Source organism: Bufo bufo, chromosome 4, assembly GCF_905171765.1.
Source record: "Bufo bufo chromosome 4, aBufBuf1.1, whole genome shotgun sequence".
Lineage (NCBI taxonomy): Eukaryota > Metazoa > Chordata > Amphibia > Anura > Bufonidae > Bufo > Bufo bufo.
In genome coordinates, this window is record NC_053392.1 from 4,225,866 (window position 1) to 4,244,152 (window position 18,287).

Genomic DNA, 18,287 nt, shown 5'->3' on the forward strand with positions numbered 1-18,287 from the left:
TTATCAGCCCCTCCAGCCTCCCTCTGATCAGCCCCTCCAGCCTCCCTCTGATCAGCCCCTCCAGCCTCCCTCTGATCAGCTCCTCCAGCCTCCCTCTGATCAGCTCCTCCAGCCTCCCTCTTATCAGCCCCTCCAGCCTCCCTCTTATCAGCCCCTCCAGCCTCTGATCAGCCCCTCCCCCCCCTCCCTCTTATCAGCCCCCTCTGGTAACAAACCCACCCCGCCTCCCTCCCCAGTATTAATCATTGGTGGCAGTGGCCACAGGGTCCCCCTCCTCCTCCTCCCCCCATCATTGGTGGCAGTGGGCAGTTCCGATCGGAGTCCCAGCAGTGTAATGCTGGGGCTCCGATCGGTTACCATGGCAGCCAGGATGCGATGGTATGTTAGTAAGCAGCATTATACTCACGTGCGCCGTGATCGCCGGGAGCTCCTTCTTCTCATAGGTCTGTGCGGCGCATTGCTAATGCTATAAGCATTAGCAATGAGCCGCACAGACAGAAGAAGGAGCGCCCGGCGGCCACGGCGCACGTGAGTATAATGCTGCTTACTAACATACCATCGCAGCCAGGACTTCAGTAGCGTGACTCCTGGCTGCCATGGTAACCGATCGGAGCCCCAGCATTACACTGCTGGAACTCCGATCGGAACTGCCCACTGCCACCAATGCAGAGAGTCGAGACTGAAGAACCCGGCACCCGACCTCTGACAGGACGCTGGGATCCGCGCGAATAACCCCTCAACTGAGGAGTTAATCGCGCGGATCACAGCGTGCAGTCATAGGGGCCGGGATATGGCCGGCACATTCATTGGTGGCGCAGTGGCCGCAGTCCCTCCCCTCCTCCTCCTACTCTGTTCTTAGTGGCCAGCGGCAGCCGCGCACAGTGGGGAGGGAGGGACTCCTCTCCTTCTCCACTGTGCCGACTCAGGAAACCATGGTGCGCGCCGAGAGCGCATCTTTGAAAACGGGCTGACAAATACCCAAGCGCCAAGACCAAATTCCTGGTCGCCATGGCGACCTGGCGCCCGGGATTTGTCGAGCCCTGCTCTACTGACAGGATCTGAATTTTCTCTCTGCTCCGTCAGGCAGGGAGGTGACGGGCTCCTTATCTCTGACATTATAGACACTCATTATAGATCAGTTCTTATCTTACTGATAGCCTCTATGGCCTGTATTATAAGAACAGATTATCTGACAGATTTTCTGATCATTCATTGGTCAGATGGCCTATTACACACACAGATCTTTTGTTATACACACCAACTATTGGTCTCATTGGACAGATATTGGTCAGATAATCTGTTGGTGTAATACAGGCCTTAGTAATTTAGAGATCAGGATTATTAGATGACCAGCACAAGTACCAGTCACACAGCTAGAAAAACAATTAACCCTTTGTGACAGAACGGCTCAATATTTTTACTAAAGACCAATTGAAAAAATAATTTTTAGCCCCAAATGAGTAAAATGCAATCATAAAAATAATGTTCCCCATACATAGTCTTTAAATGTATTTTATTGGGATTTTATGTGATCGACCAACACAAAGTACAAGTCTGTGTGAGGTTTCTCTGCAGAAGCGTCTGTGAACAGCAATTTATAAGTCTTGTCACAGACAAGACTAAACCCTTCCATTGTAGCTCTGGCTGGATGTTTGGGGTTGTTGTCCTGCTGGAATGTGAACCCCGCACCAGTCTGAAGTCTTCTGCAGCCTCTACCAGGTTTTCCTCCAGGATTGCCCTGTATTTAGCTCCTTCCATCTTCTCATCAACTCTGACCAGCTTTCCTGTCCCTGCTAAAAAGAAGCCCCCCCCCCACAGCATGATGCTGCCACCACCATCTTCCACGGTGGGTATGGTGGGTTCAGGGTGCTGTGCAGTAGTAGTTTTTGTCACACACAGCATTTTGCATTTGTGCCAAAAAGTTACACTTTGGTCTCCTCTGACCAGAGCCCCTTCTTCCACGTGTTTGCTTTTTCCCCTACATGGATTGTGGCAAACTGCAAACAAGATTTCTTATGGCTTTCTTATTGCCACTCTTCCATAAAGGGCAGATTGGTGGAGTACACAACTAATAGGTGTCCTGTGGACAGATTCTCCCACCTGAGCTGTGGTTTTTTTGCAGTGTGACCATGGTCCTCCTGGTTACTTCTCCAATTGGTGCTCTCCTTGCCTCGGCTGTCAGTTAAGGTGAACAATCATGTATTGCTAGATTTGCAGTTGTGCCATATTCCTTCCATTTTCGGATAATGGATTAACCAGTGCTCGTTGAGATGTTCAGAGCTTTGGATATTTTTTATAACCTAACCCTGCTTTACACTACTTCACAACTTTATTCCTGACCTGTCTGGCGTGTTCCTTGGTTTGAGTGTTCCTCAAGAAACCTGCCCCGCATGGCTTACACCATTGTATAAGCATTGAGTGGATAAGGTTATGGAAGAAGAATCCCCATCTCTCAGTCAGAACATTAGATGTGATTAGGATGGAAGTATCTACTTCGTTTAAAGCTTTTGAGAATCTTCCACATTATCTGGGTAGTTAGCATCTTCTATTACTGTATCCGACTCTACCTCCTCTGATGAGGAACTCCATTTCCTCTTACCATAGTGCAAAATACCTTCCCAGCAGAACCAAATAACATAATATAGCACAATATACTGCCCCAAAAGCTGTCCCTCTGTGGTGGCCATCAATAGATATCTCTCCTCCTCCTCCAGTCATCTATGGAGCAGGGGGCTTAGGAGGTGAGGTTCGGGCAATGTGCGGTCGCTGGCTGGGTACCAGAGTACCTGATTCTCACAGCATTAGTTACTGTTGACACCTCATTAGTTATCCGGTCAGCAGCAGAGAGGAGAATTTGAGTGGCCCCCTGGGGCATCCGCCCACCGGGAAATTTCCCTGTAGGGTCTATGGCCAATCTGCCCCTGGACAGGGATACTCTGATGATAACTAAGGGATTTCTTTGATGGAGCCAGTCAAACTTAAAAAAAAAAAAAAAGTCTAATTAACAAAGACGCAGGATCACTGGGCCTGAGAAAAAGGGGCACTCTGCTTTTTTTCCCAGGTTTGTGAAAACATTTTGGCAAGCTGTTAGATGAGAAGCATAGTAAAGGAGGGTTACCACCTTCAGTCCCAGCCCCAGAAAAATCCAAAATCTCAGATTTACATGCAAATTCAGAAAGAGCTTCTGCAGTAAACAAGGAGAAACCTCAGGGAGATGAATCCATACCTGGCGTGTAAGGAAATTCAGGTCGGAGTCCGTCCAATCCGCAATCAAGTATCGTTTCAAGGACTGTGTGATGGGCACAATAGTTATGAGAGATGATTAGTATCACGTGCCGATTCTCCATTTTCAATATCGTGCCCTACCATTCGGAGTCTGCCAAACCCCCAGAGTGTTTGCGGCGAGACCCGTGTAGCCCTTTGAATAGGCCACCATAAAAAGGCATATTGGTGGTCATTGGGTTTTCAGGTTTAATGTTTCCTCCGCTCCAGATAAATAGCATGGGATGCATTTAAGGCTTTTGTTGGGGGGTTTGAATTAAAGGGGTTCTCCAGGCTTTTACTATAAATATCAGATCGGCGGTGGTCCAACGCTTGGCACCCTCGCCGATCAGCTGTGCACATGCCGTCTCCCTTCCTGGTCACCGGTGCTGCTGTCTATGGCAAAGCTCTCCTGTGAGCGGCGTCACATCTTCTGTACTTTATTTCACACCATCAACACGGATCCATCTTCAATATCTTTTCTTACGCCTTTCGATCATAATGTCTTAGTCACAGCCGGGGTTACACTAATAAATGCCATCTTTACATAATGTCCAGTCTGAGACTCCCAGGATGCACCTCTCACTATGGGGTGAGCGCCGGCCCCTGTGGTTACCAAACTGTGACAAACTGCCATTTGCCACTGGGCATTGTAGAAAACTTATGGCTAGCCTCCTGCCCTACGACTATGGTCCCGGGAAATATTACCTTCTTCCGTACTGAACTTTCAGCTCCAGAGACTAAGTCCCGTTCGAAGATGGGACTTAGTCGTTTTCTGCATGGAATTGACCGACCGCACAGCCCAAATCTATGGAACTGTTTTGGGCAGGAAGTTGTGCTTGCGGTCGGTCATAAAAGGACTTCCACTAAACTTTTGATCCGCTGGAGGGATTTGTGTGATTTTTGGAAGTGTTTATGTTTGATGTATGCTGAGTTTAAATATGTAATTTTTATGGAGATGGAATGTATGGTTTTAAAGTTACAGTGTATGTTTAAAAACTGTATTTTTACTGTCTGTGATAGTTATGTTAATCCATAATTATATCACAGACAGAAGGGAGGATTTTGTGTATTCGGGTGGTGATTCCTGTCCTGTTGTTCCCACATGTGTATTGGTGATTTCCCTTTGTCCCGAGAGATAATTGAATTGCCTTCGGGTGTCTCCAGGGCAGAGAGGAGGAAACCATGATGCATTGTGGGACCTGCATAAATACGGGCGGGTAGCCCTCAATAAAGGGTTGAGTTCAGTTCATGTTTTTCTAACCCTTCAAAACGCAGCCTCGTCTCGTTATTGGAGGGAATTGCTGTATCACTCTGGGGATTGCTATGCTCTGCATATTCCCTGGAGGAGAGATCTTTCCCCTCACCCATGACGGCACCCCATGCGACCAGGGACCTCCCATCCGGGACAGGAAACCTGAGAAGATAAAAGGTTCACACCCCCACCAAGCACCAGTTCAGGTTTCCTGTCCTCCGGATGGGAAGTCTCTGGGAAGCTCATGTTGGTTCACGTTGGTTCTTACCTACAGCCGGGGGGAGGCCCAGGTTCTTATCCGGTGGGTGGCCTCCCCCAGGTGGCGTCAAGCTCTCCGGGGCTGCTGCCTACAGTCTGGGCCTCTTCCCCCACATTCCGGCGCTGGCCTGAGGAAGCCGCCGTGGCCGTGTTCAGGCGGCTTCTCTCCTTGCTCCCGGGTTGCCTGTCTTCCTGTCGGCGTCGGAAGGGGCGTCTGCGCATGCGCACGCCCCGACGCGGGGGGGGCGGGGCTTAACCCGGAAGTCGGGTTGAACGCCGATGTGTGCCCTGGCGCGTCTTTTAAAATATAAATGGGGCAGAGGGGGGGAACCCAGCCGGCTGATGTGGCACACAGTGTGGTGCTGAAGAGGCTCTTTGCGGTCAGCAAGATGTCGGAGCCTACAGACGGACGCGCCGAACCCCTGGAACCCTCAAGGCCCGCGAGTCCGGTACCAGTCCTGAGGAGTGGGGGCTAAAGAAGGCTGGTGAGATATATCCTTCTTTATTAATGAGGTGTTATCTGCTTATTTGTGTAGGTGGCAAAGCCCCCCAAAAAAGCGGCCTCAAAGACGAAGCATAAGGAGTGTGCAGGATGTAAGACCCCCCTAGCTTCCTCCTATTCTAAGCCGTTATGCACCCCATGTATTGATAAATTGGTGGCAGAGGAGTCACGGAGTCTTTCCAGGAATATGCGATCTTTAATAAGATCTGAAGTGAAAGCATCCCTTAAATCCTTAACTACGAATCGCCCGCAGTCTCCGGGAAGATCTCCGGATGTGAGGGGTTCGGATATAGACCGCTCTGACGCGGAGGAAAGAGAAGCAGGCCAGTTACTCTCTGATGATAATACTTCATCAGCAGAAGAAGAAACAGGGGGATCCCTTTTCTCGCCTGAGGATACCCAAAACCTCCTTAAAGCGGTCAGAGCGACGATGCAATTAGAAGAGGTGAAACAGCCTAAATCAACTGCAGACGTTGCCTTTCAGGGGTTAGGTCCCAGAAAGCAGAGAGTTTTTTCCGTTCATGAAAATGTGCAGGCATTAATTAAAAAGGAATGGAAGAATCCTGATAGGAAATTTTTTATTCCAAGCTCTGTCAAAAGGAAATATCCCTTTGATGAAAAGGTAGCAGCCTGTTGGGACAAGGCCCCTATTGTTGATGCTCCGGTGGCAAAGATTGCCAAGAAGTCTGCTCTTCCGTTCGATGACCTGGGTAACTTATCCGATCCTCTGGATAAAAAAGCGGATTTTTATTTGAAGAAGGCCTGGGAATCATCCTCTACCTGCTTGAGGCCGGCGGTTGCAGCGTCATGGGTCTCTAGGTCACTACATATCTGGCTGGAACAGCTGGAACAGCATCTCAGTGAGAAGAAACCAAGAGAAGAAGTTCTGGCCTCTCTTCCCACCTTTTTTAAGGCTGTTGATTTTTTAGCCGATGCCTCCACAGATATAGTTAGGTTTTCAGCCAGATCTTCCGCCTTATCCAATGCAGCTAGAAGAGCTATTTGGCTGAAGTCCTGGAAGGCGGATCAGGGTTCTAAGGCTAGGTTATGCGCTATCCCCTGTGAGGGTGACAGGCTCTTTGGGTCTTCCCTTGATGATATACTTGAAAAAGCCTCAGATAAGAAGAAGGGTTTTCCAGCTCCTCAACGCCCCCCCTTTTTTCGTAGATACCAAGGCAAAAGGCAAAGGGGTAGGCAGTATGATAAAAGGCAAAAGGATAGATTTCCTAAGAAATCCGGAGGTTTCCTTTTTAAACCCCAAGATCAAAGGCCCAAAGATAAGCAATGACGCCGAATCCCAGGTAGGGGGAAAGTTATCACTCTTTCTCCCAGCCTGGAAAAACATAACCAAGAACGGCTGGACCCTGGGGGGAATTGGAGAAGGGTTCCGGCTGGAGCTTGTGACCCGTCCCAGGGACTCGTTCAGGCTAACAGATTACCCCAAGGATCTAGTCAAGAGACAGGCCTTAGAGTCAGAAGTCCTGCTACTTCTGCGGAAAGGGGTGGTTGTCCCGGTTCCGCAGGCTGAGAGGGGCAGGGGTTTTTACTCTCCTCTTTTTTTTGTAAAAAAACCCAATGGATCCTTTCGGGTAATCCTGAACCTGAAGAAATTAAACAAATTCCTCAGCTACAAAAGATTCCGCATGGAGACCATAAGGACGGCCATAGATCTACTATCAAAGAATTGCTGGATGGCGACTCTGGATTTAGAGGACGCGTACTACCACGTGCCAATACATGCGTCCTCCCAAAAATATTTAAGGACAGCAGTCTGGGTTCAGGGAGAATGTCTACACCTGCAATACAGAGCCCTCCCCTTTGGGGTTTCTCAAGCCCCCAGAATCTTCACGAAGGTGATTGCGGAAGTAGCCTCCTTCCTAAGATTGTCAGGGGTTCCGTTGCTGCCATACTTGGACGACTTCCTGTTTATTTCCCAGACCAAAGAGGGCTTGATTCAAAACATCGAGGGTTCCTGCGCCCTGTTAAAGAGCCTGGGCTGGAAAATAAATTGGAAGAAGTCTTGCCTAACTCCATCCCAGAGTTGTGTATTTTTAGGCATCCTTTTAGACTCCCGAGTAGAAAAGTCCTTCCTCCCGTCCGCCAAAATATTCTCCATCAGAGAGCATGTTTTGGATCTTTTCAGATCCTACCTCTGCTCGTTCAGGAGGGCAATGGCAGTGCTGGGCCACCTGACAGCAACCTTTCCAGCGGTCCTATATGCACAGGCTCATACAAGGAAGCTACAGTCATGCATCCTGCGCCAATGGGACGGCTGCAAGCAGTCGTTGGACCGGCTTTTCCACTTATCCGCAGAGGCGAGAATGTCTCTTCTTTGGTGGACTGTGACAGAGAATCTCTCAGCAGGAGTACCATGGGTCTTTCGGGATCCCATTGTAATAACAACGGACGCCAGCCCGTGGGGTTGGGGGGCCCACTCGGAGAACAAGGGTTGGCAAGGAAGGTGGGATTTAAACACCAGGAAAGCCACCTCGAACCTCAAAGAACTGAAAGCAGTAGAGATGGCCTTAAAAGCAATAGCTCCAGACATATCCTTCAGAAACATAGTTCTATACTCAGACAACTTGACTACAGTGGCATACATCAACCATCAAGGCGGAACAAGAGTACCTTCTCTGGCAATACTCTGTCACCAGATCTTTCAGCTGGCGGAGCAGAGACATCTATCTCTGTCGGCAGTCCACATAAAGGGGAAAGAAAACATAGTAGCCGATTTTCTGAGTCGCACCCAGCTAAAGCAGGGGGACTGGTGCCTAAACTCAGAAGTCTTCTCCCAGTTAACACAGAAGTTCGGCCTCCCTACGATCGACTTATTTGCCTCCAGAAAAAACAGGAAAGTGGAAAGGTTCTTCTCCATAAATCGTCTGGACGATCCAACAGCTTTAGACGGTTTAGCACAGGACTGGACTCAGGAGGAGGGTTATGCCTTCCCTCCATTTTCCCTAATTCCGCAGGTCCTGAAAAAAGTCCAGAGGGAGAGAGCAACGATTACCCTAGTGGCCCCAGTGTGGCCGAAAAGGTCCTGGTACTCCTGCCTCCTAGACCTAGCAATAGCCCCCCCTTGGATTCTCCCCCCTCGGGAGGATCTATTATATCAAGGCCCGATCCTGCATCCCAGTCCAGGAATTCTGCATCTGGCAGCATGGAGGCTGAGAGGGAGATCTGGTTAGGTCGGGGTCTGTCCCAATCTGTAGTTTCCACCATTTTGGGAAGTAGGAAGGACACCACGGCCAGAAAATATAATAAGATCTGGGAAGTCTTTTCCTCCTTTTTAGGGATCAGTCCTGACCCCTTTTCTCCTCCAGATGTCTCTAGGGTTCTAGATTTTTTACAAGCTGGCTTGGATAAGGGGCTTAGGGCTTCCACCCTAAGAGTACATGTGGCAGCCTTGAGTTACTTCTTCGATTCCCAGCTGGCCCTGCATCCTTGGGTTAAAAGGTTTCTGTCGGCAGCCTCCAGAATCCGCCCTTCGATAAGACCCTTGTCCCCTCCTTGGGACCTAAACACGGTCTTGACGGCCCTGTCACAGAAACCTTTTGAGCCCCTGTCAGATTTGCCATTGAATATGCTCTCATTTAAGATGTCCTTTTTTCTGGCCATTACTTCAGCTAGGAGGATCTCAGAGATTCAGGCTTTCTCGGCTTTTCCTCCTTATACCCAGGTCTTGGATGACAAAGTTATCATTAGGCCTCTCCCGTCCTTCCAGCCAAAGGTGGTTTCGGACTTCCATAGAAGTCAGGATGTTGTCCTTCCATCTTTTTGCCCTAATCCCTCTAATAGTTTAGAAAGGGAGTATCATTGCCTAGATGTCAGAAGATGTCTGCTTGCTTATTTAGAGTCTACCTCGGCCTGGAGGTTGGATGAAAACCTCCTTATTCAGTTTTGGGGTAGAAATAAGGGGCGGAAAGTGTCCACGGCGGTTATTGCCAGATGGGTTAAAAGGGCCATTTCCGAGGCCTATTCAGCGCAGGGTCTCTCTCCCCCTTCAGGGTTTGGAGCCCACTCCACTCGAGCGGTAGCTACGTCCTGGGCCGAGAAGGCGGATGCCTCCCTGGCCCAAATTTGTAGAGCAGCAACTTGGAGCTCTCAACATACCTTTTTAAAACATTACAGGCTCCATCTTCATGCGGATTCCGCCTTTGGTAGGAAGGTGCTTCAGGCGGTTGTCCCCCCCTAATTTCTCATTAATAGTCTATCTCGCATGGGGTGCCGTCATGGGTGAGGGGAAAACAACATTGCTTACCGGTAATTGTTTTTCTCGATACCCATGACGGCACCCCCGAAATTTTCCCTTCCCTATAATAGAAGTATATTTAAAAAAAAAAAAAAACTAAAAAGCCTTTAGTTGTCCTTTATTAGATTATATGCGGAGTAGCCCGCTACTTCCTTATTGGTTTCTGAGAGTTCTCTCTCAAGTATTGAAGAGATATAATGTACCGTATTGGATCTCTCTCTCTCTATTTTTCTTACGTGTATTCACCTCCGGAGTACTGTTTATTACTATCACTGGTGCTTGGTGGGGGTGTGAACCTTTTATCTTCTCAGGTTTCCTGTCCCGGATGGGAGGTCCCTGGTCGCATGGGGTGCCGTCATGGGTATCGAGAAAAACAATTACCGGTAAGCAATGTTGTTTTCCCACACGGTCCTGAATGCTGGAGGTTCATTCAGGGTGGAAGGAAGACGTCGCGGCTCCAGTTAAGCAACGGCGGTTGTGGAGTCTGCGGTGCTTGTGGTGTCCAGTGCGGTGCTTGTGGTCCTCGGCGCAAGCTAGGAAGCGTCCATTAACGGAAGGGGTTCCGTTACACAAACCTTACTGAAAACAGATGGAATTGGAAACCTGAGCATGGTGGGAGAGTCACTCCTGAAGTTAGTAGGTTATCGATGGTGGGATGTTATGTTTGTCAGTACGCCTCTCCTTCCTCTTCTTTTTCCCACACATCTGAAACCATCTGGATTGTTCTTGTGATGTTGTATGAAATGTTTGGAGGCCGAGGAAGGGTTAACTGCACTTTTGCTGGTGACAAATGCTTCCGCAGGGCAGGTTGTGCAGCCACGTACTGGACACTGCAACACGTGCCAGTTATTCCACTAGGTATGTAGTGGAGCAGTGGATGTAGGACTGGATCTGCAGTGCAAGATGGAAACAGATGCCGCACTTCCAAAAACCTGCAAGCTTTGCAGATACTGTGTCCACACTTATGGGAACCATTCACACTAAGCTAAGTAGCCGCAAACAAACTGTGTGAACCGGTCCTGATAAAGCGTCTCATATCTAATGCTTTACATCTACAAATTACTGCACATTTTCATTCTTTTTTAATCAGTTTTTTGGATTTAAATATTTACAGTGGTCTTGTCTGAGGTGAAATCCGTCCGTCCACGTAGCGTAAACCCGTCTCGTGTCATCCAATACACTGTAAAAAAGCCGCCCCTATGGGTGAACTTTATAGGGCAAAGAGAAACTGCTCCACTGAAGGTGGGACTACAAGTACCAGACTAACTGAGCGAGGCTATCCCGGGTGGACTGTCCATCGGGCAGCGCAGAATTAACATGATCAGCGGTGATGGTAAATCCAAAGCACAGAGCGAGACGCAGTCAAATACCGTGAACAATTCCAGGAAATACAGAGGATATTTGATCATTTCTCCCCATTCTGAGACAGGGCCACGTGCCGGATAAAACTGCCGCAGAAGGAGCGCAGATTGTGCCTAAGAAGGCCCCAACATTGGGACCGCAAAAAACTGCGGATACTTGGCTTAGTGTGAATGGTTCTCATAAGTGCGGACACAATATCTGCAAAACTTGTAGGTTTTTGGAAGTGGTGCATCTTTTTTAGGGCTCATGCACACGAACATGCCATGTTTTGCTGTCTGCAGATTGCGGATCCTCAAAATACTGATGCCGCCCATGTGCCACGAAACGGAGTAACGGATTCTGACAGGGCACAGGGTGCTAGATGAAGAGAAAACCGGCACTCCAATAAGTTTCTAAATGATTCTCTTTATTGGTCACTCATAAATACAGTGACGCGCGTTTCGGCACGTACATGCGCCTTTGTCAAACAGTGAGTGTACAGCTGATTGCAAAGTAACAAAGTGAACAAGGATTTAAATAGCCCGCCCCGTGTCACATGACCTAGGCGTCACGTTACCAGGGAAACAGTGGGCGGTAACAAAGCAAGTGAAAAAAATATACATAGTGACTGCGAATTCTGTAGTTCCTCTCCGTGGTCCGGTTATGGAAATGTCTTAATTGCACTGAGAAGAATTATAAATCTGCATAATAAGACAAGAGAAGATATCCAATTATCCTGAAAAATTATATGCACTAAAAGATAATGAATCATAAAAAGCTGGTCACAGAATAATCCTGATTTATTGGTGAATCCAATATGCCTCTCGTTTGAGTAGCATTTCGGCTCGGTTTCCCCCACGTCTGGGCAACATGACCTCTTCAACTATTTGGAAATAAAGTTGCGAGACATTATGTCCCAACTGATTGAAATGCTATGGGATGGGCAATAGCAAGTTTTTGTTGCGTATGGTAGACTTATGCTTGCCAAAGCGGTCTTTCATGCGCATAGTAGTTTCCCCTACATAGCAAAGACCGCAAGGGCACTTCAATAGATACACAACAAATGTACTGTTACAGGTGAAGCCCCTTTGATGTTATTCCAGCACTGTCTTTTTGGGTCTGAGTCTATCAGCATGGCACATTTTGACTCTTTGCAGAAACCCTCCAAATCTGTCAGACTGCAAGGGCATCTCCTGGGCACGGCCCTCTTCAGATAACCCCACAGATTGTCAATCTGATTCAGGTCTGGGCTCTGGCTGGGCCATTCCAAAACTTTAATCTTCTTCTGGTGAAGCCATTGCTTTGTTTATTTGGATGTATGCTTTAGGTCGTTGTCATGCTGAAAGATGAAGTTCCTCTTCATGTTCAGATTTCTAGCAGAAGCCTGAAGGTTTTGGGCCAATATTGACTGGTATTTGGAAATGTTCATAATTCCCTCTAGCTTAACTAAGACCCCAGTTCCAGCTGAAGAAGAACACCCCTTGGCATGATGCTGCCACCACCATGCTTCACTGTGGGGATGGGGTTCTTTTGGTGATACGCAGTGTTGTTTTTGCACCAAACATATCTTTTGGAATTATGGCTGAAAAGTTCAACCTTGGTTTCATCAGACCAGAACACCTTTTCCCACATGCTTTTGGGAGACTTCAGATGTGTTTTTGCAAAATGTAGCCTGGCTTGGATGTTTTTCTTGGTAAGAAAAGGCTTTCGTCTTGCCACTCTACCCCATAGCCCAGATATGAAGAATACGGGAGATTGTTGTCACATGTACCACACAGCCAGCACTTGCCAGATATTCCTGCAGCTCCTTTAATGTTGCTGTAGGCCTCTTGGTCTCCTCCCAGACCAGTTTTCTTCTCGTCTTTTCATCAGTTTTGGAGGGACGTCCAGTTCTTAGTAATGTCACATATTTTCTCCACTTGATGATGACGATCTTCACTGTGTTCTATGGTATATCTAATGCCTTGGAAATTCTTTTGTCCCCTTCTCCTGACGGATACCTTTTAACAATGAGATCCCTCTGATGCTTTGGAAGCTCTCTGTGGACCATGGCTTCTGCTGTGGGATGCGACTAAGAACATTTCAGGAAAGACCAACTAGAGCAGCTGAACTTTATTTGGGGTTAATCAGAGGCACTTTACATGATGGCCGGTGTATGCTGACTCCTATTTAACAGGATTTTAAATGTGATTGCTTAATTCTGAACACCGCTACATCCCCAGTTATAAGAGGGTGTGCAAACTTATGCAACCACTTTATTATTATTTTGTTTTGTTTTCTTCCCTCCACCTAAAAGATTTTAGTTTGTTTTTCAATTGAGTTGTACAGTTTATAGGTCACATTAAAGGGGGGAAAAGTTCTTAAATGCTTTATCTTTCTAATTTTTTTACAGCACAGAAACCTGACATTTTAACAGGGGTGTGTAGACTTTTTTATTTCCACTGTATGTATATACACATCTAAATATACACATACATATATACAGTACAGACCAAAGGTTTGGACACACCTTCTCATTCAAAGAGTTTTCTTTATTTTCATGACTATGAAAATTGTAGATTCACACTGAAGGCATCAAAACTATGAATTAACACATGTGGAATTATATACATAACAAACAAGTGTGAAACAACTAAAAATATGTCATATTCTAGGTTCTTCAAAGTAGCCACCTTTTGCTTTGATTACTGCTTTGCACACTCTTGGCATTCTCTTGATGAGCTTCAAGAGGTAGTCCCCTGAAATGGTTTTCACTTCACATGTGTGCCCTGTCAGGTTTAATAAGTGGGATTTCTTGCCTTATAAATGGGGTTGGGACCATCAGTTGCGTTGAGGAGAAGTCAGGTGGATACACAGCTGATAGTCCTACTGAATAGACTGTTAGAATTTGTATTATGGCAAGAAAAAAGCAGCTAAGTAAAGAAAAACGAGTGGCCATCATTACTTTAAGAAATAAAGGTCAGTCAGTCAGCCGAAAAATTGGGAAAACTTTGAAAGTAAGGGCTATTTGACCATGAAGGAGAGTGATGGGGTGCTGCGCCAGATGACCTGGCCTCCACAGTCACCGGACCTGAACCCAATCGAGATGGTTTGGGGTGAGCTGGACCGCAGAGTGAAGGCAAAAGGGCCAACAAGTGCTAAGCATCTCTGGGAACTCCTTCAAGACTGTTGGAAGACCATTTCAGGGGACTACCTCTTGAAGCTCATCAAGAGAATGCCAAGAGTGTGCAAAGCAGTAATCCAAGCAAAAGGTGGCTACTTTGAAGAACCTAGAATATGACATATTTTCAGTTGTTTCACACTTGTTTGTTATGTATATAATTCCACATGTGTTAATTCATAGTTTTGATGCCTTCATAGTCATGAAAATAAAGAAAACTCTTTGAATGAGAAGCTGTGTCCAAACTTTTGGTCTGTACTGTATATATATACAGATGTGTGCAATATAAGGGGCATTTTATATATATATATATATATATATATATATATGCCCCTTATAGTGCACACATCTGTATATATATATACAGTACAGACCAAAAGTTTGGACAGGCTGGGAGTGGGAAGGCTGGGAGTAAAAAATGAAAAAAATTGAAAATTGCCTGAACATTAAAGGGTTAATTCCCAGGATTGAGGGGGGGGGGGGGTTACTGAGTGCAGACCAGAATCTGTGATGTCACTCAAACATGTTAGCTTATGTTCTGATTAGCTTTTTTCCGCCCTGACTTCGGAAGGCAACACGGGCGGCTTCCGTTTTTTGCAGATCCGCGGTTTGCGGACTGCAAAAAATGGAACGGTCGTGTGCATGAGGCCTTAGGCTAAATCTGCAAGGAGATCCTCAACATGGAAACTGTAGAAACTCAGGAGACGTTCAAGAGTCAGCCTTAAATTTCTACAGCAAATACATAGCAGAGAAAGGAAAGGGTGTATTCCTCACATTCCTGATGGATCCACTTCTGACTAGCACAAAAAAAATATTTTATATTGTATGTGTCTCTCCAGCCTAAGGCCAGATTCATATGAGCTTATTACGCACATATTATCCATCTGTATTGTGCACGTGTGTCCCGACCACAGGTTCAGCTGACACCAACTCACAGCATCATAGATACATGTGCATGTAACATAGATGGACATGTCTGTTACATGTGAATCCAGCCTCATTGGAATGTGATAAATGTATCCAATTGTTTTAACAAAAAAATCATAAAATCTATTATTAATCTTAACAGAAAATCCCTGTGAGAAGCCTGAAGGAAACATCATGTTATCTCTAGATTATAAAGAAGATGAAGATACCATGCAGCGCTCTTCAGGAGAAAACCTTATTACCTGTAATGTACATCCAGGACTTCACAATGCAGATCCATCAAATAATTCCCCCAAGAATGAGGAACTTTCTAATGACACATCACAGATTAACCCAAGTCCAAATCTATCATATAATCATCCTAAACATGAGGAATCTTCTCCTGACCAATCACAGATTATTACTCCAAATATAAGGCAGAAACGGGGTAAAAGGTTTAATTGTGAGGAACGTGGAAAACAGTTCAGATATAAGTCAGAGCTGTCTATACACAGAAGTTACACAGGAGAGAAGCCATATTCATGTTCAGAATGTGGGAAATGTTTTCGATATAAATCATTGCTTTTAAGACATGAGAAAATTCACACAGGAGAGAAGCCGTATTCATGTTCAGAATGTGGGAAATGTTTTAACAAGAAGTCAAGTCTTGATCAACACAAAAGAATTCACACAGGAGAGAAGCCATATTCATGTTCAGACTGTGAGAAATGCTTTAACCACAAATCAAGCCTTGACCAACATAAGAGAATCCACACAGGAGAGAAGCCATATTCTTGTTCGGAGTGTAGGAAATGTTTTACCAAGAAATCATATCTTGATAATCATAAAAGAATTCACACAGGAGAGAAGCCATATTCTTGTTCAGAATGTGAGAAATGCTTTAACCACAAATCAAGCCTTGATCAACATAAGAGAATCCACACAGGAGAGAAGCCATATTCTTGTTCGGAGTGTAGGAAATGTTTTACCAAGAAATCATATCTTGATAATCATAAAAGAATTCACACAGGAGAGAAGCCATATTCTTGTTCAGAATGTGAGAAATGCTTTAACCACAAATCAAGCCTTGATCAACATAAGAGAATACACACAGGAGAGAAGCCATTTTCATGTTCAGAATGTGGGAAATGTTTCACAGAAAAGAAAAGTCTTACTATACATCAACGAATTCATACAGGAGAAAAACCATTTTCATGTTCAGAATGTGGTAAATGTTTTGTCAGGAAATCAAATCTTAATAAACATAAAATAATTCATACAAGAGAGAAGCTATATTCATGTTCAGAGTGTGGTAAATGTTTTACAGATAATTCATATTTGGTTGCACATCAGAGAATTCACACAGGGGAAAAGCCATATTCATGTTCAGAATGTGGGAAATGTTTTAACCACAAATCAAGTCTTGATCAACACAAAAGAATTCACACAGGTGAAAAGCCTTATTCATGTTCAGAATGTGGAAAATGTTTCACAGAAAAAAAAATACTTACTATACATCAACGAAATCACACAGGAGAAAAACCATTTTCATGTTCAGAATGTGGGAAATGTTTCACAGAAAAAAAAAGACTTACTATACATCAACGAATTCACACAGGAGAAAAACCATTTTCATGTTCAGAATGTGGGAAATGCTTTAACCAGAAATCAACCCTTGATCAACATAATAGAATCCACACAGGAGAGAAGCCGTATTCATGTTCAGAATGTGGGAAATGTTTTGGACATAAATCAGATATTTTAAAACATGAGAGAAGTCACACAGGAGTGAAGCCGTATTCATGTTTGGAGTGTAGGAAATGTTTTATTAAGAAATCGCATCTTGATCAGCATAAAATAATTCACACAGGAGAGAAGCCATATTCATGTTCAGAATGTGGGAAATGCTTTAACCAGAAATCAAGCCTTTATCAACATAAAAGAATTCACACAGGAGAGAAGCCATATTCATGTTCAGAATGTGGGAAATGTTTCATTGAAAAAAGATGTCTTACTACACATCTGAGAATTCACACAGGAGAGCGACCATTTTTATGTTCAGAATGTGGGAAATGCTTTGTTAGGATATCAAATCTTCATCAGCATAAGAGAATTCACACAGGAGAGAAGCCATATTCATGTTCAGAGTGTGGTAAATGTTTTACAGATAAATCATGTCTGGTTGCACATAAGAGAATTCACACAGGAGAGAAGCCATATTCATGTTCAGAATGTGGGAGATGCTTTAATCAGAAATCAAGCTTTGTTCAACATAAAAGAATTCACACAGGAGAGAAGCCATATTCATGTTCAGAATGTGGGAAAAGTTTCACAGAAAAAAGAAGTCTTACTACACATCAGAGAATTCACACAGGAGAGAAACCATTTTCATGTTCAGAATGCGGGAACTGCTTTGCCAAGAAATTAAGTCTTGATCTACATAAGAGAATCCACACAGGGGAGAAGACATGTTGATGTTTTGTGTAAGAATTCAAACTTGCAGACTTGTGTGTTCATTTTACCTCATTGTGCCAATATTGTATGCGAATAAGCAACAGAAGTCATACTCAAGTCGCTGGTAAAAAAAAACCACTTGTTTCTTTTTTATTTCTTTTTACTTCATTCCAATATAAAATGGTATATCATGAGGGACGCTGAGAAAGACATCGTTCACACCTCACACGACCCCTTACTCATGCATGCAGTTAGAGAAGGTGGGATTTTTATAGCACCAACAGCTGATACTTATATACAAAATACATTGCCATAAACAACCCTAACATATGAAAGTGATCAATCGTATAAATGCACTAAAGCTACAAATTTAATTTAACCCCTTAGGTATTAAAGACTGGAGTTTCACTATCCAAAAGGTCTCCCTTTGTAACAATTAACAAGCCTTTGAGACAAGGCATGTATTCTGCGTGGGTGGCTTCGCTATGTGGATGATGTGTTCATGCTATGGAGGGGTGAGGAATCTTACACAGTTTGTTACCCATTTAAACGAGTGCCATAATACCATCAAATTTACATTATGATGGAAATGTTATTCACTTTTGGATGTTGAATTACGGCGCATAAAGAGAGGATTTGAGACCACACTATTCACAAAGACCACAGATCGAAATAACCTGCTGCTTCATTCCAGCCACCACGCCCCTCACATTTTTTCTAGTATCCCTAGGATTTCACACTAGCCAGAAGGATATCTAGTACAGATAAAAAAAATATGAAAAAAACTATTATTATTGATGGGTAATACATTTATACAGAGGGGTTTTAAGAAAGAGGTGACTGAAATTGAAATAGAGGTTGGTAAAAAAAAAAAATAAGACAGGACATCAGACAAGTT

The 18,287-nt window shown here is 44.9% G+C and overlaps 1 protein-coding gene across 1 annotated transcript in view; it reads left to right on the top strand.

Annotated features, from left to right (window-relative positions):
- Nucleotides 1-17,424, top strand: part of LOC120998317 (gastrula zinc finger protein XlCGF26.1-like) — a 31,237-nt gene extending 13,813 nt beyond the window's left edge. The window contains exons 3-4 of the mRNA XM_040428977.1: nucleotides 15,099-16,385; nucleotides 16,806-17,424. Of these exons, the coding sequence (XP_040284911.1) occupies nucleotides 15,099-16,385; nucleotides 16,806-17,410 (1,892 nt within the window). The 3' untranslated portion in view covers nucleotides 17,411-17,424. The remainder of the gene's footprint in view (nucleotides 1-15,098; nucleotides 16,386-16,805) is intronic.
- The last annotated feature ends 863 nt before the right edge of the window (nucleotides 17,425-18,287 follow it).